Source organism: Rissa tridactyla, chromosome 2 (assembly GCF_028500815.1).
Source record: "Rissa tridactyla isolate bRisTri1 chromosome 2, bRisTri1.patW.cur.20221130, whole genome shotgun sequence".
In the NCBI taxonomy this organism is placed as follows: domain Eukaryota; kingdom Metazoa; phylum Chordata; class Aves; order Charadriiformes; family Laridae; genus Rissa; species Rissa tridactyla.
In genome coordinates this window covers 55,924,388-55,950,666 of record NC_071467.1, presented here as the reverse complement: position 1 = coordinate 55,950,666, position 26,279 = coordinate 55,924,388, and the positions used below count along the sequence as shown (strand labels likewise).

Below are 26,279 nucleotides of genomic sequence, written 5' to 3'. Positions count from 1 at the left end.
AGTTAAGAGTATTATTATTCAAAGCAGTATTTCTGCTTCAGATGCCTGAAAGGGAACTTTCAGTTTGAAAGAAAATGTATTTTTGTTTCTGAAAACCGTTATTAAAATGTTCACACAACATATACGGTCATGTGCAGAAGAAAGACACGTACTTTGCAGAAAAGAGAAGGAATATGAAAGGGGTTATTACAGTGGCAAGTTTATGCTGCTGCAGTGAAGACTATAAACATTTCCATTGTAAATATTTATTTTCAGAAGTTTATAACTCATACCTAAAAAACTCCACCTGACTGAAACTTGACTTGATGTCTGTCTCCATAATCAGTAATACACAAAACGAAACAGTTTAGCATTTGGATATAGAGAAAAGGAAGGTTTTATCTCAAGCTGCTTTATATTCAAGAGTAACTTTTTACAGGCATTAAGATATGTTCTGAAGTACTTCCACAAAACATCTCAGATCTGGCTGCTCTGCGTGTTGCAGCAAGCAGAGACAATCAGACCCGTGAGGAATATTCAAAAGCCAGAGATGCACAAACGAATGTACTTCATATATCAAGACCTGCAGCTTGCATGTGAGTATCTGCTGTTTTACATGATTGATCTGCTCGAAAACCAGCCCTGGTGGAAATGGCAACGAGCGATACTGTAGAACTCTATTAACATTCGTTTGTCACTCGTAATTTACAGTTGTTGGTGCAGTGGTGAAGGAAGCGTTACAAAACCTTTGACAGGGAGTTGCTAAAAGAAGCTAAGTCATAGCTCAGTTAACTATGTGAACTTCAGGGGACACAGAACAAGTAAATACAAAAAAGTTTCATTTTTCCCGCTTAGTAATCAGGGTGAGACCTGCAAGATCACCAGCAGTCACGCAATACATCCAGTAGTGTGCGTGAGAATAAGTACTATACAGATATTCAACATAATGCTCTCACTAAACGACCTGGTTTAAATTCATTGATTGCCTAACTCCCGGAAAAAAAACCCCTAGCTACCAGTAAATTGAACTGATCATACAAGAGCTCGATATTCTGCTGTAAAAGAATTTTAAAGAATTATATCCATAGGAACAAGGGATATATAAAACAAAGTAGCGAGTTTTAAATTACACCAGCTTGCTGGTTCTGCATGACCCTTGTGACGAGGGATTCTTTTTAATCACGGTGACTGAGGTGCGGATCCCATCTGTTGATGCCAATTACAGCAGATCGCCAAAAATCTTTATTAGCTGTAAATTCAGCCCACCACTCGCATTATACTTATCACATAAAAGGAAAAATGATGTGAATTTTATAATTGAAATTGCACACTCTGAATGTGTTACTCTTAAAATGGAAGTAAAACCTTTTTTGATTATTAGTCGAGAGAGCCTCCATTAGGCAGGTCTTTTAAAAAATGCTTCTCCCCCTAATTCAAATTAGCAGCAGGATGTTACGAATGAATGCCAAGGTGGAAAGATACCAGTCTGTACGTCAAACTGTGGTTAGTATGGAAGACACTAGCACTTTAATAAACAGGTGATTATGCAACTCCCAGCTCTGTTAAAAGCAGATTGGTAGTCTATTAGGAACTGATTAAATTTGCCACTTTTTCACTTCAAACAATTATATTTGCTCATTAACAGTTGATATGTTGAATGCAGCTTAAGAAGAACATAGGAAAATTAAATATCAATCATTCTGACTCCTCAGAGATTTAAAACTGACTCATGTAATGATATTTTCCTTCAAAGAACAATAGGTATGTGCACCTGTGAAAGCTGCGATGGAGGAGAAAAGGAAGAATTGGAAAAGTTATTTGAAGACTGATGTAAAGTAGACATCAAGGGAATTAAACACGCAGCTAACTGTTGTGCTGCATTGATGTGTTTATACATATCTGTATGAAAGTGTGTTCTAAAACAGAGCATGAACATCGCTGGCTATACTGCAAGCCGTGGCTCATGACAGATTTACCAGTAAGGAAGACAAACAGAGGCATAGTCTGTTTGACATCTGAAATAAATGTCTTTCCTTTCATAGGTAATATAGACCCTCAAAGGAGTTTTAGAGATTATTCCTAGTTACCTTATCACCTTTGCGAAAGACAGAGATTGCATCTTTCTGGAAGCGTTACTACTGTGCAAAGGCTTTGTCAGGAAGCTGGGATACTGGAGAGTAACAGTAACTAGCCTTTACACAGCTGCATCTAGCAGGACATTGCAGAGAACTATAAAAAGCAGATGAGTATTTTTAACCCTGTTCTGCAGATAGGAAAGCTGAGACAGAGGAAGGAAAAGAAACTTTCTCATGATTCTTCATCAGGCCAGGGACTGAGCCAGAGAGAATACATAACCCTCTTGAGATCAGTGCTCTGCATTTCTCCAAAGTGGAGATACACATCTGTTTCCCAACTGGCCTTAAAAAATCAGATGTTAAAGATGTAATCCATGAAAAAAATCACAGCAGATTATTTTGAATTGCTGTAAATTGTATGCCCATTTTAAAATTAATTTTATATTCTTCAGAGAGTCAGTTTCTCACTCATTGCACCACGGGAGGGGTTAGGCATCCATGTGTGCACTCAGCTGCACCTACACAGAAGAAACTGATAGGACCTGCCCCAAAGAACTGGCAGCTGAAACAGTCATATATCCTTTACATCTAGGAACAAGACTTGTTCCTACTACTCTTATTCTCCTTCTTGACAACATATCAGGGAAAAAAAGTGTAGCAAAGAAACTGTCGGGATTCACTTGTGAATCTGGTACATAGACTTTCAGTACATTCATGGAATCATAGAATAATGGTTTGGGTTAGAAGGGTTAAAGATCATGTAGTTCCAACCCCCCTGCCACGGGCAGGGACACCTCCCACTAGACCAGGCTGCTCAAAGCCCCATCCAGCCTGGCCTTGAACACTTCCAGGGATGGGGCATCCACAGCTTCTCTGGGCAACCTGTTCCAGTGTCTCACCACCCTCACGGTAAAGAATTTCTTCATGATATCTAACCTAAATCTACCCATTATTCATACATTATTATGTACTTGGCTTTAAAAGCTGAAAATACAAAACCCTCAAGCTTGGTATTTTCTATTCAAGTATTATGATGAGTGATAAAGCCGCATTTAAACTTGCTTCAGATAGGGATCTCATATGCCTATCAGAAAGCTGTCAGGGAGATCTTCTGGTGAGCCTCCTGATGAAAACAACTGTATTACAAACTGCAAGTAAAATGCCAACTGTGTATCTTTTAAATTTAGGATTCAATTAAAGGTGAAAACTAACAGCATCATCAGCTAAAGGTTAAATGGAACAATCCATTTCTTCTCAGATGAGGAGGGCGTAAAAGCCCAACGGGAATAAAGCAAATGCTGCATTTTTGTCCTAGTTTTCCTGTTTGGCTCATCTGTAGAAAGGCCATGGGACTGAGGGATGGCGGATAGGTAGCAGAAGTGGAAGAAGCAGCACATTTAAATGGCTCATCTTCTAAGATCACAAATTCTAATTCTGGTCTAAAGGCAGAGACAGGAAGCCTACCAGTGCTAGAAGTGGGGACTGGAGGCTGCAGACTCTGGGTTACTTAGGGGACAACTCAAATCACAGTAAGACCTCCTATTTGACATGGCCAAGAACTTTTTCTCTGCTTTAATAAAAAGCCATTAAAAAGTATATATCTAAATCCAACATGGTAAGATTATTTTAGTGTATTATACTCGGTACTCCATCTGGCTCTCTTAAAAGGTTGGGCATGTGTTGAAATAACGTGTGCGGGTGCAGCTTAACTTCTTCAGATCCACGGGCAAACGCAGGAAGCTCTGTCACAGAATACCTATCACAGAGAAGATTCCCTCCAAGCAGTGGAGGAGCAATCAAAGTTTCACACGTATGCTATCCAAGCATAGGCAGGAGATTGGCATATTGTTCAATATTATAACTAAGCAGTCACAGAAGACTCATCTTCCCCACCTGTTCCAGCTCTGAGCTTGACCAAAAAAATAAATAAGAAGCGCATCAGAATGGGCAAATTATGTCTTTGAAGACAAGTACAAATTGAAAATGAATTTGTGTTTTGACAAAGGAATAGGTTCTTGTTCACAAGCAAGCTTTTAAATGATACCCTATAAAATTGGTTCTCTAGATCCCTTTGAAGAACCCCCTTGCAAACATAGTATATCTTTGGGCGCTCTGCTAAAACTTGCTAATTGAAGTGTTTTGTATTTTAAGGACCTTAAGCCTGGTTATCATTAAACAATTAAGAGAACGTACACTTTCACGACACTATTGTCTCTGTGAAAATTTTGCTCAATGTTTCTACCACGACATTTCTTTTTTCATGGGTAAGAACATGTTGAGTAACTTCTGCCAAAAAGGATGTATTTTGCTTTTCTACTCAAAACACAAAGGTAAAGGACCGCTTACTTGACATACATGAAAATTAGATAAGAATTAAATTTGCTTGCTTCTACCAAAGTGATTGAGTCTACTCTGTCCTAGATATTGACTGTGGCAAGAATACATATTAAAGAGTATAAACTGTAATCCAAGTACCCAAACCTCTTAGCCTCACATAGCCAAAAAGAAGGGATGATAAACTTACCTTGTGTAGCAATGTAGTGATTTGGTCTATGATAACCCTAAAATAAATTGGAAAAAAAATATATAAGCAATATGCACATCGGCTATGTTGCTATGAGTGACACTGCATTTAGAGTAGCATTCAGTAAAAATCAGAACAATACAGATAACCTATTAGATGCAAAAGTTCTTTCCATTGGGGAAGGGCAAAGGAGAAGGGGAAAAAGAAGCCAATGTGTTTTCTGCGAGATACTTAAGTTGCAGCCTTGTACATTAGGGGACAGAAGTAATATGTTCTTTCAGTCCCTTGTTGGCTCTGCTGAAAATGAACAGCATGAAATCCTCTCTAGCACTTGCAGCTAATGGCATCAGATGCTCATGGAGGCTGAGATATACCTTCAAGCTACTGCTTCTGAGTGCAAAGCCTATCCCTTTTTTAACAGCTAAAGAATGCTAGATTTGCATTCAGCCTGGGGAATGGTGGGGGGATGTTCACTCCGTCCACTGTGATTTGTTTATGTTTTGTTTCTGAACAGTAAAAAGGAGGGTAAATTCTTTGACTAAATGGTTTGGTACGAATATGCTTGTTCACATCTAAATAGGAAGAACTTAAAACAATTCTCTGTTTCTCGTATGACAAGAGAGACTTAATCACAAGCTGGCTGTGCAATAAAGACTAATACCTATGGATTCTTTGCAACATTGAATAGGTTGCCAGTAAGGAACAATACCATTTTTATAGTATTTGAGTTTCTGACATGATGGGAGTGTCCACGAAGGTTTAGATCATGCACTTGTATGTTGATAAATTCAGTTATACCAGTGTTAATCTTTTAATAATCATTATGATGTGTTTTCAGACATCAAGAGGAAGACCTTAAAGCTGTAGCTTGTGTGCCATTGCAATTTCTTTGTAAAACAGCAAGGGGCATGGTAGTGATGCAAGGAGGGAAAGACTCAAACCAACTGAAGATACCTTGAATATTACAGAAAGAATAACATCAACTACAGAATTGATTCCTTTACATGCCATTGAAGTAAAATTTGGAAGTCTATGAACTGAGAAGTGTTCATATAGCCACAGAGCTGATTTTTTTCTGCTATGTGTTATCTAATATCCTTAGTGTCTGGGATCAAATGATTCTGTTTCCCAGTGAAAAAACACATGGGAAAAAATACAGCATAATCACTGCCCCTCTCTTTTATCCATTAAAATTTCATAGTGACTATGACCATGCCATTCCCTTATTAACATGTTTATTCTGACAACACAACAACTGTACTAATAATCACATGCAAGAGTAAAATTGCAGCTGCTTCTGTAGTAGAAAAACAAGCATTTCTAACGGAAACCTGACTAGAAAGATTACAAACAAAAAATGCTGTGTTTTGTGGCAGAGTTGTCTTTGGAAGATGTCTGCAGTCCTCCAAGCTTTGCAATGAAGAGAATTGGGGAAGAATTGAAGAGAAAGGGAGAGAATTTTTTTGGTTCTCACCCTCTGTTTCTTTTACAGCTGCACTCTCCCCATCCTCTTGTACTTCCACACGTAAAAAAAAAGGTCGCTATGCAGCTATCTTACCCGCATTTTAATGGAGACTGTATGGTTCAAATCCTTATTCCTCACATCTAATATTTTAGAGTCAGAACCAAACCTGACACAAGAACATACTAGTAGCCTAAAATGAGAACAATCCTGAATGTTGGAGAAAGTGTGAAAGTGAATGCAAACCTAGGTCCCCAGTGTGAACCCTCTCTTTCCTTTCATGACAGACTACTCCCTTTAGAGTTTAGTGGGATGTCCAATGAAATATATTTCCATATGTGTCTCTACTTCTTGGTGACTGTGCTATTCTTTCAAACAGCAAGGGACTGAGCAGAAATCTGGGCTTAACTTAATGGTTCTTGAACATGCTAATAAACATCAGTAGAAGGGAAAATCTTCAGAAAGTTCCAACTTCAGACTTCAGATTGTTACAGCTGGAATACCTACTTTTCTTGTACAGCCCTAGTTGCTTCATACTCTGAGAAAAACATCTGTTGTATTCCTGTTTCATACTGGTGATTAAATTTGAACTGCAAACTGTGACACCATTTTTCAAAGATGGCACTGCTGAACAAGAGATCTTTAGAAGACACAGTTTCCTGTGAAGCAACACTTGTTTTACTTAGCGACATCTAGCACCCCGTGTAAATAATAAAATTATTATCTTTGCTATCCATAGATTTCTGGCTTTAGATAGTATTGATTTAATAATGATTTTCAATTCTACTTTTGAGTTCATTCTTTCAACCAAAATCACCTTGTCTCTTAAAGAATTTATTCTAATGTAAAACATTAAGTTAACATGATGCAGAATGAACAAAGAAGCCACCTTCAATAATTAAACAGCCTACATATTTAATGAAATGTCTTGCTTGCATTAGAAGTACTGGTTAACAGCTGCAGAATATACTTTGAAGGCGACTTAAAAGTGCAGAGATGACAAGAGATTGCAAATCTCTGCATTAGGCATTACAGAGTTTTGTCACATTAATATGCAAACAGCTTTCTTTTAAATGTGGAATGATGCCAAGCTGTTGACAGAAAGTGAAAATAACATTTTGTTTGCCCATATAAGCACCAGCAGGCAAAGTAGCCATACAGTGCTGCTGGCAAGGTTTCGACTAGTGGCAGATTGAGGAAATTACTCCTTCCATTTGCTTATTGACAAAACCTCTGAGGCTTTTTTTTTTCCTTTAGTGTACATCTAGCTTCCAAAGACAATACTTTGCAATGATGTTTAGCAGCTGACATTAGCTGTGATATCTATTACAAATTATGAGTAGCATGAGAATAATAAGAGTTGCCTCTTTGACTGAACACAACGTTGTTTGTTGACTACACCAGTATACGCACATCAATATAATTTCCGTTGATGTAATCGGAACTTGTTTCTCCTTCAATGGGCTGCAATCTCACTCGAGAATGATCATCTGAAATGGGATCAATGGAGAGAAAAAAAAGTAATTAAAGACACATTCAGTTAACACAGCCTTCATCAAAACACTAAAGTCAACCGAAACCTCAGTATTCGCAAGTTCATGCTTGTTTTGTTGTCCATGAAAACACTGTATCTACATTTAATCTTCATTTCAGTCATTTGCAAGGCTTTCCAAATCGCCTCTGATTTTCAGTCTGAATGTCTTAAATATTTCTAATGTGAAATCCATTGCAATTATGGTTTTTGCCTTGACAACCCCCCAAACCTTTTGTTAGTAAAGTAAGTAACATTAAGTTGTCAAAGGTTTAGTCATTTGGAAATGCTTCTGCTGGTACGCAAAATAAGCTGAAGTGATTCTACAAGACATACTACCACCTCATAGTTTCTGAAGGAAACTCATTATGTTTTCAGTGAGGGAGAAAGCAAAATAAAACAATGACGAAGCCAAAGCAGTCATATAATGGCTTTGTGACTGAATTTTGTTCCACTGTGGACATCTATATCTATCCAGGAATGTGCAAACACTTTCAACTCCATTTTCCGTATTCCAATCCAAGACACCATGGCATGAATTCATTTCTTGTCAGCTGCCTCATTTTCTTTACGATACCACAGCAACGCTGGAGAAGTGCTAGAGGCTAGATGATCCCCCTCTTCAAAAAAGAATCTCTCTGTGCTGGCAGGGCTTCTTCTTCTTCTTCTTTGAGACTTCATATGCTCCTCTTGATTCTCTTGGTTCGAAAACAACCAAACACAATGGCTTTTCCAGAATGGTGCGTAAGTTGTTGATAAAACAATTTGAGGCTATGATCTCAAGGATGGAGAGCTGGTAAATAGCCACTTTACTGCTGCTTTGTTTACAAGTTACTCTTGCATTATAATTAGATACCTGTATATTATTGTTTTTGAATGCTGCTTGCTAGCTGAGCTAGTATCACTTGCAGCTGACGACAGACCTTCATGACTGTCATTATTTTGTTGTAAATGTAAATAAGCATTAGAGCACCTGAAACCTGCCACCCATGTTCTGAATAGCTATTTTTTTCAACTTTAAAAATCCTAAGAGATAAGAAATGAATGAAAGAACATGAAGTGGCTTAAAAATCCAACTTCATCATAAGTAGCATAATATTTTCCCACATTATGGGGGAGAAAGGAGAGGGCAAGTGGTTCTTGAAATAACACTGTTTTAGAATTAGAAGTCAAGAGATTTTCAAATGACTGAGTAGGAAAGGAGAGGCAAATTCTTTATTTTATCCTCTTTTATGCTCCAAGTCTCAGGGACTACAGATCTCAGAGCCTCATTTGCTTCCCTAGGATTCCCTTGGGAGTGAGAAAAAGCACAGCTGTAAACCAAATATAGTAAGTCTAGGTTCCACACAGTTCTTATTTTGCTATTTTCTTGTGATAATTTCACCCACTAGTTTTCAAGAATGAGTTTTTCCAAACCTGTTGGAATATTCAAATCAATTACGTTCACCAGGTCAGCCTTTTCAGCCTCCTTATTGGATTTTCCAAGAGTAAACATTTATAGAGATGTGACTCTCCATTACATAACCCGTGCTGGTCTGAGCCTACGCTCACCAAGCTACGCTTATCCAAGTGCTGGGCTATTCTCCGCTAAATTAAGCTATTTATCAGTTTCTTTTGAACAGAGGTTTGGTAAATTCTTAAAATCCATCTTGCTTAAGGAAGATACCACATTAGGAACTTTCTAAGCTCTAGACATGGTTGCTGCTTTTACAGTTTTGGGACCTGCTCCATCTTCTGCTGAAGTCAGCAGACTCCAGAAGTCAAGCGTGCTTGAACTCATGGTGTGTTTTCATCCACATCTTCATGATTTCCTGCATTGTTGACTTAAAAGCATTCTCGCTGACCAGCCCAGGCTAGTAAAGATCTCCGCTTTTATGTTACTTAGGGCAGGATTTAGTTGTCCAAGTACAAACATCTCATGCCACTTCACATACCCCGGGATATACTGCCTAGCCTTCAGCTGTCACTGTGGAATAACACGAGTCTCTCGTGGTTGGTCCTGCACAGATGTCCTAGGTCACCTGAGAACTGCTTTCTTCTCACGTGCATCCTTTCTAGTAGTGCATTCTCAGCTAAGTTTTGGGGAATTCTGGAGGTAATGGACTGTTCAATACCCATTCACTTGCAGTGGAGCTGGAGTGACTCCCTTTTTTTGTTGCTTTTAAAACTCTAGTTAACTCCTTGCTGCGTGGCAACACTTCTTGATTTGAAAAAATTCTTTGGTCAACAAAAAGAAATGTTACTCTGTCTATGCCTGTGCTTATGTCAAGTAGATTTAAACCTGAGAGGTACACAAGCCATATATTCTTCCAACATGTGTGTCAATTCTTAAATAGCCGCTAGGTTAACTGTCTAGATTTTTAGGGTATTTTTTTCCTTTATACATCAGCTGCTCTTGACAATTTTTGTAGCTTTTAAATACTCTCTTTTCCAGCTCACTGTTATTTTGATAGCCCTCTATTAGGAGATCAAATTTAACTCTGCGCTGATCACTTAAGCTTTCAAAATGAGTTATGTTAGAATCCATTTGTCTTTGTGGAAAATGGTAATAGATAATGAATATAAGCATTTTATTCTCGCTCCCCCCACGTTACCTACAACAGGTGTGTGCCAGCCCGCAGACTGTGATCTCTAAGAAGCCCCTCGAGTAGCTGGTTGATTAGTATGCCTAGCCAATGACCCTTCCTTGGGACGTGCCTTGCTGATTCTTTGCAAATCAAGCCTTTTATAAATGTCTCACCTAAAATCTTTAGCTGCTTTTAAAAGCTGTGATCAATATTCTCTTCTCATTTAGTCAATATTGAGTTAGGTAAAAATAAATACAGAAGCCCCCCATTCCGAAACTACCTCAAGATCTCTCCTGAGGAAAACCCAATGGATTTTAACAAAATCCATGCATAACCTTACACAATTACGACAGAACGAGACTTTTTCTTAGGTAAAAAAAGATTCATTTAGCATTCATGCTAGTTTCAGTTCCTAACGAGAAAGCACAAATCTTTCTGTGTTCAGAAAAGGAGGAGCACGTTTTCTGTGGGTGACTCTGATCATCACCATGGGGCTTGTTGATACAGCGGCTCACCAGTTGTAGCCACTTTCATACAGTGGGCAGGGCATGCCTGCAACCAATTAAACGCCCAGCACTTCAGTAATGTAAAGCATATTGCCATTTTGACAACCTCCTGCCAATGCTGGCCAATGCTGGACGCCTGGTGCTATTGTTTTAGTTCCCTCGGAGAGCAATAATGACTACAAACAATAATGTAACAGTAGTATCTTGGGGAAAATTTAAATAAAGAGGATAAATGGATGGAAAAAAATACATTAAATGTTTTACAGGAAAAAATATACATTTCATTATAATCATGTACCCATAGTCAGTGGCACCCAAACCATCGTCTTTTTAAGTCTTTAAACATAGTATAAAAGGGCAATTTAGTAAAATGCTTTTCAGCTAAAGCAAATATGTTATACAAATACCTGGGACAAATTTTCAAAAGCGGCCCGCTAAAATTGTACTCTCAGACTCTGAGACAAGTGATCATTTAGGCAGCAAAAAGCCACATAAAATAATTAAACAGTTAACTACCCCATTTGAATACAAGTGTTTAACAAATGACAAACTGCGTACAGTTTCAGCTTCTGTTTTAAGATATTGCCTTTAACTCTAATGGATTTTCATTTGAACTTGTGTCCCTGTGTCTTCACAGCCACATAAATAGGAAGTGTTATTGATAACAACTCCATCCAACTCCTTCCCTTTGCTAAATAGTGAGGACTTTAGAAGTAAATTGAGATCTAAATGATCTGAGTTATATTTACCCTCTCAGAAAGTCTTCAGTATCACTTGTAATTGCCATTGATTTGTGTATCTAATATCTTTTACTTGTTTTCCCTTGGCTACTCACCACTTCATTACCTCAGACATACAGCACTAGTAGTCTTCTGCTTTCTTCAACCAAAGGGTGTCAAAGTGTAAGGTGACGGCTAACGTGATGTTAAAGAGGGGACTGACAATACTAAACCCGACTAAAAGAGAAGATCTGTTGTCATAAGCTTGGGCTGTAAATAAAATTTCACAAAGGAAGGATAAACATAAAAACTTTTTGCTATTCTTATTTTTGCCTTCAATATTTTTACTTAAGTGATAATAGTCTAATGTATTGCTACATCCTCACAAAATAACAAGTTTGTTACACATTAAAGATTGCTTGGAGGGAAACAAGCAGAACCACATCTAGCTAACTTATCTTCTTTTGCATATGCTCCAGCCCATCATGATATTCACATTTCCCTAGAGGATTTCATTTCCTTTTTCAGTAAGTAGCACAGTATACATCCAAAATACACAGCAATACTACCATGTCCATTCAAAATGATACGGCAGATAGCATCTCGTGCGTAACTGGCCTCTGCTTCCACAAGCACTTCCTGCAGGTTCTCCTTCTCCTTCTGCAGCAAGTTACAGAGCTCTTTTCTCATTGTACACTGTCTCAGCCCAGCTGGGCCACAGTGATATAAAGGCCTATTCATACCACCTACTGTAGGTCACCACGTTACGACTTGGTCTCTCTAGACTCGTTGTGCAACCACTGCAAAGAGGACCTCCTGAGGTGGTGATTCAGAAGCATTCAAATGGGCTCTATTTCTGAATAATTTCTCTAGAAGAGCTGTCCTCCCTTCTGTCATGTCCACGTAGTTCACTGATGAGGAAACCTCGGGAGATCTGTGCCCAGATGAGCATGTAGACTAGGTGCCGAAGTTAGGCAGTGTAAATACGCATTACATACTCCTTCCACAGATCCTCCAAATGTTCAGCACTGTTTATTCGTCTACGCTGTCCCATGCACCTAGGGTTATACATGATTTCTAAACTCCTGTAGTATCATTAAATGATCCCTCCTTAAAGTTCATTTTCATGCTTACAAAACTTCCAACATGCTGTGGCTGCTGCTTATTTCTCTGCTTACACCTGCTTCGTTTTCTGGCTGGCCAGTAGAAACAGGTATCTTAAACTTGGATGGTGAAGGGACAATCAGGGAAGGGATCATCACCTACATACACACCGGGAACTTACCTGTTAAGTGCAACGCCACCAGTGTGTAAATAATAATACAATTTTACCGAAGTTGATATATTTTCTGCCCCCGTGTTCATGTGCAGCATCCCTTGCCACAATGTTTTGCAACCTCATAATGCCAGATTTAGGGGTCATTCACCAAAGCATGCTATCGTCTCCTCAAGTTATTTGATTATTAGTATATCTAATCTTTATCAAGCTTGGTATTTTTAAGTAAAACATATAGATCCTGTTTTTTTTTTCTTTAGAGTCTGTCTAGAATTAAGAGGGTAAGTCAGGATAGCTGTAACTGTTATCAAGGAATACTTAAGCAGCAGTATTGTCCACTCCTACAATATCCAAAACCCAGTATCAAGGTACTGACGTGATCACGGGTACTCTTTCACTAAGCTGCCAGGAGCAGTCTGGGAGCTGTTAGAGCCGAGTATTGGTTAAAGGTGTCATTCTCCATTAGCCAAACGCTGATCACAGGATGGAAGGTATACAAGAGGCTAGTTGAGAAAATGCATTAAATCTGACAGTTTTCTCAAGAAAAAAAAAGTAACATCTTCCCTCACTTTTATCTTCTTAATTAGTGAAGAGGAATATAAGCCTGATGTGAGCACGAGGCTGGTGGTCATTCTTATCCAGTTCTGAAGGGAAGTTAACACAGTGCACAATTATGTTGTCAACACTTACATGCAATGATATTCCCATATCTATTTTTCATTCTGTTCTCATCTTTCTTAGCTGAATCCCACGGTGCAGACTGTCCTTCAAAGAAACTCTAAAAAAGGAAAGAAATGACATTAAGAAAAGCAGGCAGCAACAGTTACCTTACGGATAATCCAAGGAGAAAGGCAAACAGTCCTTGCAGGTATTGTTAAAGTGTCATTTAGCCAATTGAGCAGAAAGATCAGCCTCCTGTTTAAACCGTATTTATGCATAGCTCCAGATGTTATCTAAAATTTGACATGAGATTATTTGGGTAATAGCAAGAAAAATTATTTACACGTGAAGTCTATTAAACCTTTCACAAAGTTGCCTGCTTGCGACACCGAGTCCTTCATTTGGGCTATCCAGATTCTCTGCATAGTTCTCATACACACACAAACGAAGCTGAAGGAGCTTCATCATCAGTGTTGGAGTTGCTCCAGTATTTGAGCGCAGAATTGCACACTATACTAACGTGTTTTATTTTTGACATATCCACAAGTTTCACTTACTTCTTGGCAGATGACCTCATGGGTCTAAACATATATGGGCATTTTAAAAAATCTGGATTCAACTAGCATGTGTGGGGTTTTTTTGAACACAATTTATGATACCAGCAAGATGATTATTTTGTCAGAGAATAAAAATAACGTGACTTTGTGAAAAACATAATCTAATATTCACCCAACCTCTGCACTGTAGTTAATAAGTTGAATGAAAATAAGAAAGTAGAAGGTGCTAAAAATACATTTTTGCATTAATAAAACACACAAGCTGCCAAAATGGCAGCAAGCAAGTTGTTATGCCCTATCTGTCCTGTGCATTCTGTGGTCTAAAGGAGCATTTACACCATTTCTTAATTTATGCATTGCAAGTCATATAATGTAGATGCATTTTATCACTGAAATTGTAGTAAGTATTAAAATATTAATCTTGTGTTAAAAACATTTAGCTGACAAACAAGCCAGTGGAATTCTATCAGGATGATGGCCGGTTTTAACTCATGATTTGATCTTTTTACTAGAATGATCAGGAAACTAAACCTTTTGATTCAAGAGGGACATGAAGGTACATGATTTACTTTTCCGGTAACAGAAGTCAAAAATGGCTAAGTCCCAAACTAAACAGGGAAAACCTTGGGAAGTTCGTATCTCTCTCACAAGACCTCAACGCATTCTGAGTGGTTTAAAATAGATAATGCCCATTAAATGGACTACCATGAGTGTCCTTTGCCCTCATACTTGAAATGCACTGTTGTTCAAATCCCAATGATTTCCATTAGTAAAGAACATAAAAGTCAAAACAAACCCTTGATCTCTTGCTGATGTGAATGGAACACAGGGCCATTCAGTGTATAAGATGAATTTTCTTTTAATAAGTTCATTAGAGTGCTGCTTTCCAACTTATGATATGGAAACTCCTGGGAATGCATGCATTATTTCTAAAAAGTTTGTAAATAACAACTGTAAAGAAAAACAGAAGCCTTGTCAAAAAGCTTCAATTTGTTTGTAATTCTTCTCTCCACAACTACTTAGAAGATTTTTAAAGGTTTGCAAATTGAAATGATTAAAACGATAATGATAAAAATGATGTAAGTTTCCCCCTAATCATTGGGTACAGCTCTGAGAAATGCATATTCCTGCCAGGATAGAGAAGTGGGTCCCTGCAAATCCTAAAATGATTTACAGCTTTGTGGCTGTTTGCCAAAAAGGTGCCAATCAATATCTGATTATGTATCTGCCAACGGCGTCTAAGGCAAGCAAGCCCTCCCACTCCCGAGCACTCTCAACTCAGGCTGCATGGAAAATATTCCTGTAATAACCCAGACTGGACTGCAGAAGGAATTGCTCTCCATGGGCAAAGACCTATGTCTCAATTTCTTGCAAAGTCCACGCTTACGCTCAGACAACACTGGATGATGAACGATTAAACATAGTGAAAGGCAAAATAGAGATGGAAATGTTCAGCAGCAAAGCTCCAAAGGCAGAACAAACTTATCATTCATACGTTCTAAACCTTGACCTGGTATCTTCCTCAGGCTTTTGTGTTTCAGGCAGGTAGATAGACTACTACTAGTTTTCTAACAGTCCTTCTGCTAGAGACTAGTTCACAGAATTGATCCATAAGACATTACCCAGGAAATGGTTTCGGGTTTAATTCACTAACCATGACACGTGCTGTTACAGAGAAAGAGTCCTGCTGATAAAGCTCCCGAGCCTATACCTTGAAATATGGAGGACCCAAATATCCTCCTAGGGACTTCTCGTTTCTCCCTGTCCCACTAATGAACTTTTACAAAATTGCTTTAAACCAATCGATTAAAGTAAATCTCCGGAGACAAGTGGGAAAGATTTGCACGGTATTGAATTCAGGGAAGATATACAATAGGCAATGTGCTCGTTTGGGCAGCTCGTCTGCTTCTCATCTGCTAATGTACGGGTTCAATTTCTCCCACCTGCTTGGAACTTCCCAAACAATGATAAGCTTAACGAGCCTTACAGATAAAATATATCCTAAAAATATATCTGCAACATAGATAATTCTATTCTTTAGAATACATATATATCAAACCTCACACAAAAACAAAAACCAGGAGACAGATTTACATTTCCAGCTACTGCATATTGACTGCATTAAAAATGTATTGTAGAAAAAGAGCGCCATATATATATTTTCCTTCCATTTTTTATCAATAAATTAGTGAATGAAATAAAACCTATCACATAGGGAGAACAGACCTAATTTATGTAGATACATTTTTCTTTTTAATTCACTTTGGGATACACACAGCTATTTCAATGAGAAGTGTACAGAGAAGATAATTTGAAGGAAGAGGTATTACAGTGCAAAAGCATAAAAAGAAACAGTTATTGTAAAAGACAGCTGGAGTGTCATTTCCGAAATTCCCCATGTGCTGCCATTACACAAACCGCAACAGAATGATAATCCACAATGAATTATAAGGAGAAATCCCATTTGTCCCACAAGTAAAGAACAGAGCAGATACCTCATAACAGATGATCTGTCAAGATCCTTCCTTACTTGTAAGAAATATATGTTTCATTACAGAAATTTTTTTAATGTCTTTCCTGACATATCACTCTCCAGGGAGACTGCTGCACAGCAGCCCACACATTATCTTAGCGGCTATTCATTCTAATTCGTCCTTAAAAGTTTCTTAGAAATGTGGACTATTAGGAAGAAATACGACCCCAAACAGCTTCAATCCACCAAATGTCTGGCAAGGGCAATGGAAAACCGAAAATGAGTGTAGGACGTTTCCCAAATCATTTAAAATAAGTATTTCTTTAACTCAAATCACTGGCGACCCAGCCTCCATGATCTATGTGAAAAATGAAACACTTTTCAAGCCAGCTGTTGTTCCAGCAGACATTTCAGTATGCAATGTCAACTGTCATTCTGTTCTTTCAAAATATTTCAATAATCAGGATAAAACAGTTTCTGAAAAAGCCTGAATTATACAGAACTGGTGTCTATGCAGCATGAGAACTGGCCAGTGATGCAGCAGCAGGATCATCTTAGGATGCACGTGAAGCTTTTGCTTGCTTTAAGTCAATGCTGCACTGGTTTCCATTAAAAATTAAATATTTGCCAAGGGCTAATTCACTGTGACCCTCAGACTAGAAAATAACTGCAATATCTCAAATAAGAGGGGGAGATAATCATTGCAAATACAGATTTTTTTAAATTATTCCCTTTCCTCATTTAAAATTCATAAGACCAGAAAATATTGGAAGGGACCTATATAAAATACAGTTTGAAGAGGCTGGAACGTGGAGACTAGCGTGAGATCTTCAATATGTAATTTGTAGCTCTGTTGATTTTCATTTTTGGCAACACACTTTCCATCCTAGATTTTCATGCTTCCAATTAAGGATAGTAAAAATAATGCATCTTTGTAAGTACTTTAAGATCTACAAATGTAAAGTGTTGAGCAGAATTACTATTTTTATTATAAATCCAAAGCCAAGCAGCAACTTTTTAAAAAAATACTTCATAGTTGCTAGGTGACAACAGCGTTAGTCTCCTACGATGTCTTTTACAAAATGCAAGCTCTTACAAGCAAAGAAATGAGAACTTAAAGACATCTTAAATCTTGCTCTGCCTACTTAATAAGCAAGAATATTATTTAGAGGTACAAATAAAGGCATATTCCACTGCGTAACAATCTTAAGTTTGATCTGTGGGTTTGTTTTCAAATGTATGACTCTTTATGATGTCTGATTTTCCTGATTGGCCCTAAATTTGTCCTCTGATAACATCCATTTTTCCATTGCTATTTCTAGATAACCAGATTAAGATGTACTTTAGCAAAATGAGTAATTTGACCTATTCAGTTATACATGTCCCTGAATTTGTTTTTAAACTATGTACAGAGTTACGCACACTGTCTACTTTAGGTCAGACCAGACAACTGTCGGTGGTCCTAGTGGAGGTCCTCGTCTAAGCTCAATTAGCTAATCTAAACTCAATTAGATATAGAAAAAACTTACATTTCTACCATAGGTCCTTTGAGTTGCAGCTAAATTAGATGCTTAAAATGCCCTGAGTTTGATAGTGAAGATACGTCGCTAGTTTTACCTGAATATATCACCCTTTACTACTGCTATGTCCACTTTGTATGTGCAGATTACAGATGGAAAAAAATGCATCCATTAAACTCTGAGTTAAGATCCTAGTGTTGCATTAGACTCTTCCTTCTATTTACAAACCCTAGCAAATACACTTTTTATTTTATGCAGGTCCATAAACATTTCGAGGACAAGGACCTTCAGGCTCATTCAATGAACAGGGCAAGATTTATGAGTACAGTAAATCTGTCAGTTCATTGGTTTTTCAGTATTCAGAATCTGCAAAATATCTGGCATGCGAGGATGTTCTTGTTACTTAATGACATTAACTGTTTTTTTTAAAGAGAAAATTGAAATAATCACATGCAGTTGTTAATACCTGATATTTAGATTGTTAAGGAATTAAGAAGGAAGAGTCATTGATAGTTATGTTAAGGAAATCTGCAGAGAGGTCCATGCTATGAAGCAACATTTTTAATCTTCTAGTCACTTTGAGGAAAGATTTTATCACTGAAAATGCATCACCTGCAAGTAATAAATCACCCCAAGTGTTTGTGAACAGTAGTAGAAGATTTCACAGATGGCAACCCACTATATGCAAGCAGCTCTTCATACTTCAGTCATTGCTTTGGTCACCGAAAGCATTTGTGGACAACAACGTGCCACTAGAGAATATATTCACCATCAGCTTGTTCTTCTCTGTCAGCTTCAATCACTGAGAATTATGTCCAGTTTTCAAATAATGGAATTTAAAAAAACATTTTACTGTGTCTGCCCTTGAAAACTGTCTGTTGCAAGAGCCAATGTGAAAATCTATCTAATCAATGTAAACTGCCTTCAGCAGTAATAAAGCACTTACCAGTGTGCTACTAAAACCTAGGTCTGGACACGGAAGGAAAAAAAAAACAATAGAGACTGTTGCAAATAGAATATATTGATGTTATCGCCAAAACTCCCTCATTCTGTTTGGAATTTTTTGGAAAAATTAGACTGACAGTTTACATAAGGTTTTCTGAATGTGAGATAAAAAGTGCAGATCAGTCTTAAAGTCTGACATACGGCAACTCTAACACTGTTCCTGGTGCTCCTTTATGCAGTTGTGCCTCCATGAACTGATGTAAAAAACCCAAAAACATCCATTCATAAAGGCTTGCATAGCCAGAGGTAGGAAACAGAGTCTTTTCTTTCTTAGGTGCATTTAGGTTAGTCTACCATTACACACAAGACGAAGAATAGGAAAGCAAAGATCTGGAAATCGAAGGGGAATCGTTACCCCCTCCACTGACTAACTGCAGCATGACTTAGCATTCAGATTTCAAAAAACGGACTAAAACCACACGGTAAGACAAAATCTGGTACTAATTCTGTCATTGTGTTCGTGTGCTCACTTTTCAGTGTCAAGATGCTTTCAGCTACTCTATTTCCTAATACATTTGTATTTTTAAAGTCACAGGCTTTGGTATTCCCTGGAAAGCTGGCCAGTCTGGTTAAGCTATAGCTGCATAATGAAAACCTCTTAAAAGGCCTGTACTGCTTTGGTGTGGTACCTTTAATGACACAGATACTTGTAGCAGTTAGCATGAGTTAGCTCTAGTTGACAATAGTGTTAGCACATGCACATGAAATTCGCTTAACGCTATAGGACAAGAGAGTAGCTTGGTTTTAAGAATAGAGAAGTAACGTAAGTGAAAGCGACTTGTCAGTCACCGTGAAAGTTGTGAAGGTGTTGAATAGAATAGGAATAGGAATAGAACCTTCAGGAATAGAAGATCGTGAGTGTCAGCCATAGTGAAAGCTAGTTTTTAGATGTCAAATGCATTTGAACAAGATAACCAAGAATTAGGTATTCTTTTCTGCCCACTCCTATACCTGACAGTCTCCTGGATTGCTCGGGGAGAGGACCCAGAGGACAAGGGAGGAGGCCCCTGAGAGATACTGTAGGAGAACACATGGCATGGCTGGAACCACCACGCAGACCCACCTGACGTCTCTCCTGGAGCGTGTCCTCTCTCCTGCGGAACAGGGAAGTCATGCAATTTCTAAAATTGCATATATCTGTGACTGAAAGATTTTGGTAGCTGAGTACATTTAGTCTCCAGTGACCAACTGGCATTTGGTCTTAAACCATGGCCATACGGCAAAAGAGAGTGTCATGGAGTACATCTATACTAACTAACAAAGAATTGCTATCTGTATATTTTTTAAACCAACTTATTCGCGAGATCCGTTGAAGACATTTCTTATCTTAGTATCTAACACTGCCACACCTTGTGTGTGGAATCACACACACATCTTGTGTGTGCCACACACACACAAGATTCAACGGCAGGAATAGAAACCTTTACAGATTCTGCAGAGTGGTCTAAAAATTTGTGAGATAACCTAGTTTCTATAGGCTTTCAGAGCCACTTCCATTTTACCTACTGGAGTTTTAAAAACTCCATTACTTTCATTCCTTTAAAATTCTTTAAGACTTCCGTATACGGAAAGATTTTGAAATATGGTGAAACGTGAATTAGTAAGAGGACTGCAATAGAACATACAATTAAAATTCTAATTTAGAAACTTATTCCCTGGCATACTAGATAGCAATAACTTAACCTCATTAATCTTCCTGATTTATCTCCAGCAGAAAAATATAGTATGTTGATGGGATTTTATGATCCTTTTTTTATAGAAAGGACCCTCTGGGTACAATATGCACACTTGCACTGTAACTAATGTGCAGGATATATTATTTTTAACTTGTGTGTGAAAAAAATTAAAGTTGGTCTCAAGCCGTGCTTATTTCCTCTCATGAAAATAGATTTCCTGCTTTTGGAGGATTTAACGAATCATCTTCATGTAAAGCATGTGGGATTTTTGTATCTCCCTGTTCCTCACCCACTTTTTTTTTAACATACTATGTAATTAAAGTTTTGTTCACAACTATCATACCTTGTACCTTCTCAAGAACGCAGTGAACTGGAGCAACACTCGTGACTGTAATGTCTGTGAACATAAAGTGAATGAACGCAGGCTATACTGAATACCTAATACTTCTGTGCTTCGATAGGAAACCTCTTCTGGGGAAATACAGTGAGACATTGATCACCACATGGGCACTATCCATCCTTTTGTGAACAAAATTATCCGCTTCATTATTCAGTAACTCTGCTATCTCCTTGCTTCCAAAGGATGTAATTACATGTGTTAATTGCACACTACAGGAGTAAAAGAAGGTACATAGTTATTTACTTCTTAATGAGAATTCCTACTTATCAAGACACAGGTATTTACGCAAAAAGGGCAGGACTCGAGGTTACATACAGTGCACTGAATGTGTGGATAAGGGTTTTAAGATAAATTCTAATCAACTTTTTTATACCATCTTCAGAAGGGTAACATGTAAATACCTCAAATGACTTGGACAGAAGGAAAATACTCAGCCTGATGACTATGACATGGTTTGAGTAAGGCCAAAATGGAGAGGTAACTTAAGATATTGAGTGAAGGCAGAGACATCAACTCTGAGCTAATGCAGGTATCCAAGATACCATTATGACCACCTAACTTTGACTTCATTCAGGAAAGTTAACAACACTTATTATTATTACCGTTGTTGTTGTTATTGTTGTTATTATTATCATTATTATTGATAACGATGACGATGATGATAATGTGCATCTTTTGCCCCCATCTTTGAAAACTTGCCTCACTCCTGTATTAGAGGATAAGGTATCCAAAGTAGCTATTGGCTGCCAAATTATCAGTCTAATCACTCCTTTTTCCAACGTCACAGTGCTAACTTCTGGTGCTGTTTTGTTGCACTTGTTTTACAAGTAGCCACAGCGACAGACGCCTGGAACCTCCAGACTGAGCAAGCTGCAATATTGCTGTTAATGGTGCCACAGGCTTTTGATTTTTTGCATCACAGATCTGCACTCTATCTGCTACGACTCCTTGAGACTTCCTGTTGAGTAAGCTTTGCAGAAGAAAGGGAATGACAGCCTAGCAGTGGTTTCTTCCAACTCCTCTTTCCTCCTTGGCTGCAACTCTGCTTCTCATTCCCTTTCCCTCTGTTTGGAGTCACTAAAATTTACATAAGGGTAGCTGTATGCCTGTGCATTGCTACTCTATTAGAATTTGGAAAACTGTGGGTTTGTCTCTTCTTGGTTTTTGTTTCCAATTCTTAATCAAGCAACTCATTTTCAAATGCCTTTCTGCCAAGCAAAACATTCCTTCCACAATACTACTTAGAACTCAGAAGTACATCACTCCTAGATTTTCTCTGTTGAACTCAGAATGTTGCAGGCAGGTGGATTCTACTAAGTGTTTTTAGGTACCTTAAGAGTTTTGAGAATATTATTTTGGATCTTTTCGTGCACTTTAAAGTTTAATTAAAAAAACTAATAGAAGATTTAAATATTTCTTCTGAGTCTAGCTCATTTTTCCTCCAAAGATTAGCACTATGATATGTGATTTACCTTACAAATAACAAAAGCTTGCCACGGGGAATGGTTTCAAAGAGCTAATGAAATGTTATTAAAGCAGATCATAAAGATACAATGTGCTATGAAAAAAGTAGGCAAGAACTACAGAATTTTTTTTTCCTACAGTAAAGAGAAGAGTTTGCAATTGGTTTAAAATAAGAAAGAAAAAATGAAAAGATGAAAAAAAAGAAAAAGAAGAAAAAATACATGAAAATCAAAGTGAAAAACAGAGAGAGAGAAAAAAAGAGAGAGAGGGGAGAAGAAAAGACACAGACATTTTTTCAGTCATCAGAAGAAAACCAATAGTGTGCATTTAACGGAAGTAGTAAGCTTTGCATTGTAGTTCATTTTCTGTTCACTCATGTTTTATGTAGTGATTGAGGAGAGCTACTCCACTAATTGCCTATGTATGCTATGTAACGCACCAAACAAGGATTAAGGATTCCAAGAAACTCCCTCTGAAGTGGAAAATACTTACTTCCCATGGCAAAATACTTACTTTCCATGACTTGATTGACACTGTAGGCCAGGACACTACTCTTTGAGCAACTATATTATTTGAAGAAGTACTATTTAATAACCGTGCACTTCTGTCATCTGCTTGCTGAAGATTATTTCTAATAGAAGGTGATTAACATTGAACTGTTGGACACATATGCTGATAAGAAAGGTGACTTCTGACACATTTCTAGCAAATCCAGTAATATTTTTGCCTGATTTTATCTGAATAAATCATTGTAATTGAGACAGTGTGCTGAGCTCAGAATTCACAAGAACTGCCTGACTCTTTAAATTATCAGTTGACCCAAGCATAGAAAACTTGACAACATCTTCAAATCCCTTATAAAGACAAGCTGCTTCTGATTTAGAACCACACAATTTGCAAAAACCTTGAACATAATAAAATTCCCTGAAGCAACAGAAAACAGCATGTGGAGAAACGAAACAAAGGCAAACAAATGTTGAATTTGAGAAGTGAACAGAACCCCTCCTATCTTCATCCACGTTGTAACGTACACACAGCTGATCTAACCTTTCCAAAGTGATAAAGCACCCCTCAGATTTTGCTCACTAAGTGAGCCTCAAGGGTTTTCGTGAGCGTATCTAGGCCGCTCTAGTTAATATAGTTTGGATAGAAGATAAGAAAGCAACAAAGCTCACATAATAAGATTTTAATTCTGCTACAGAGCAACACTGACATCATACGAAACTACAAGATAAAAGCCAGAGTACACTGCTGTGCGCAGATCGAACACAAATATTTTGCACACTGTTGTTTTTCCCCAGTGGATAAGATAGGACTTCTCAGGGGAAGTAAGAGTAGTAGGGCTCAAATAGATAAGGGTCTACTTGCAGTGCCCTTTCAAAAAAAGGATAGCATTTCATTGTGCTGGTTCATTACATTTTTTGATCTTCACAGGAAACTTTGGTGCCTCGATGTCTGCTTTGCTTGTTTGCAAATACACTATTTGCTAGTATATATAAAGACGATTATGCATTCCTCCAGGCTTGACTTTTAGCCCAGCATTTTCCCTGTTCGAAAGAAAAAGATCTCTTTCTATCTAAAGCTACGTGTCTACTTCCCACTTTTCCCGGCTGGCATCCAGTCCCTGCGCCTATCGTTTGCTACACTGCTCTGCGCAGGGGGAGAGCAGTGATGGGTCACAGTAGAGCCGCAGCGACAGGAGCTCCCGCTACTTCACTACTGAAAACTCCTGGCTATGGCTTTTTAAAGTTATGCTTCCTTTTCCCAGACATCCCTCCGCAGGCTCTCACTCTGTGATTGCTTCCTGCCAATCATCTTCCCTTTGGACAACTATGCACTTACTGGAAAGGAGTGGGCAGGTAAAAACTTTGAAAAAAGTGCTGTTGGTCTTGGATGATTCCACACCTCTCTGAGAAACTATTGAAAGAATAATACAGAGTAGTTAAGAGCATATGAAGATAATCAGCATAAAAATAGTAGCGGCAGTAATGGGATTGACAATGATGACAAGTGTTGCTATCAGTTGTTAACCTAATCATTTTTAGCATGCTCACTGCATTCTGACAGACAGCAGCGCTTCAATACAGCCCCAAGACTACTTGTTAGAATGAAGAGTGTCTGGTTAGGTGCACTAATGAATAGCAGCAGCTCACCAACCTGGACTGTCCTATTTTGATGTTTGAAATGTATATACAGCACTTTCTAATTCCAAGAGAGGTATCCCTGCAGCAATTTATCAACCAGGCTTAAAACCAGACAGTTTATTCAAATATATAATACATGGGATCACAGGCTACACAAATGACCCAGGCTCAGCTAATTGATAAAGTGAAAAGGAAGTACTCTGGGTTAACAATGAGGAAGGGGCAAAGGAGGTTGCTGTCCCTAAAGACTGTCACTTGAGGACCACTTCTGCATCATTAAGCTAACATCAGATACATGGTACTAGTATTTTGTCAATGGAAAAGTACAAACATACCATACACAAGTGACAGTTTCACCATGGCACGTATCCACAGGAGCTTATCAACGGACATTTGGATTGTCCAACTCTATTTCCATGTAATCAGCTACTATATTCCTCATGCCTGAGAAAGAAACTTTCAAAGAGCTTTGAGAAGTCTTCTAAACCTGTATTGACCTTGTGCAATATAATGGAGATCTCTGAATGTCCTGGTGCAAATGTCTCTTCTTCCTTCTTATTTATCACTCACACAGCATACATTCAGAGAATATACTCTGCAAGTGAAATAAGTATTGGACTAACTCCCAGAAAAAAATCAGTCTCCAGGAATGAAGATGGAGATGGCAATTTGAATGCCATCAGTTACTTACTGGGCAGATGCACAACAAGGATGTCTCTCTCTACTCTAGTCTGGTAGTGTTTTACACTTGCTATGTACAAGTAAGAGCACGGTATAGAAAACTAACAAACCAAACGTAATATTCACAGAAAACAGACACACCCTCACAAAAAGGGAAGAGAAGTGCAATTGTTTGACAAGACAGGTTTTTTTCCAATGGACAATATGGTGAGGACATGAAAGTGAGCTAACTGAAAAGTTGCAAAGTCCACGTAACACAAATGGATTATGAAATAAGAAACTGAAACAAAAAAAGGGCTAGTCATGGAGATAAAATAGAGCAAAATATTGTTTACATTCACAGCTTTAATAATAGAAAAGGAATAATCATAGTTCCGCACTTGGATCACACCCATGACATTATTCTGGGGATTTTTTTCTGATGTGCAGGACCCTTGCAAACATGTCACCTAGCTGCTCTTTTGTTCAGATTCTGATCTTGCTGAGTATCAAAACAATTCTTCAGTAATGAAGATCGAGATTTAACGACTTGATGTATAATTTTGTTTTTTGCAATCTGCTTCTTCATTTCCTCTTTTGCATAAACTGAGGAAAATACAGCGATTTATCAGCTCTCCGTAGACACTGCAAGATTTATATACATTGCAGCTCTACATTTTTATTCTACATTTCCTTTCATTAGAACAGTGCACTCAAGCTAGATTAATTGAGGCAAACCAACATTATAAAAGCTCTGTTGAATAGCAGCAGATGCCTTTATTCTCTGCATTCCTCCATAAAACAAAACTTTCAAAAATTTGAGTCTCTATATAAATATTTCCCTTACAAGACAATACAAGGATCCCAGGCATCTGTCTCTCATTAAGCCAATTACTATTTGCTTAAAATAATCCAATAAAGTCCGTATTTATGATTTCTAATTAATAAAAGTATTGTTAGACTCTATGGGCCAAATTCGGCCAAGGAAACCCGAGAAAACAATGAAGAGTGAGATAGATGGAGAAGAGGGACTTGGCACTGAAACGTTCCAGTCCCAACACTTGGTGGAAAATCCAACTTT

General features: G+C 38.0%; 1 protein-coding gene across 11 annotated transcripts in view; it reads right to left on the bottom strand.

Annotated features, from left to right (window-relative positions):
• Positions 1-26,279, bottom strand: part of PTPRM (protein tyrosine phosphatase receptor type M) — a 484,559-nt gene that overhangs the window by 48,850 nt on the left and 409,430 nt on the right. For all 11 annotated transcript variants that reach the window (XM_054191333.1, XM_054191334.1, XM_054191337.1 and 8 more), the window contains 3 exons: positions 13,330-13,417; positions 7,454-7,530; positions 4,579-4,615 (listed from right to left, as the gene is read on the bottom strand). In XM_054191333.1, coding sequence (XP_054047308.1) covers positions 4,579-4,615; positions 7,454-7,530; positions 13,330-13,417 — 202 coding nt within the window. The remainder of the gene's footprint in view (positions 1-4,578; positions 4,616-7,453; positions 7,531-13,329; positions 13,418-26,279) is intronic.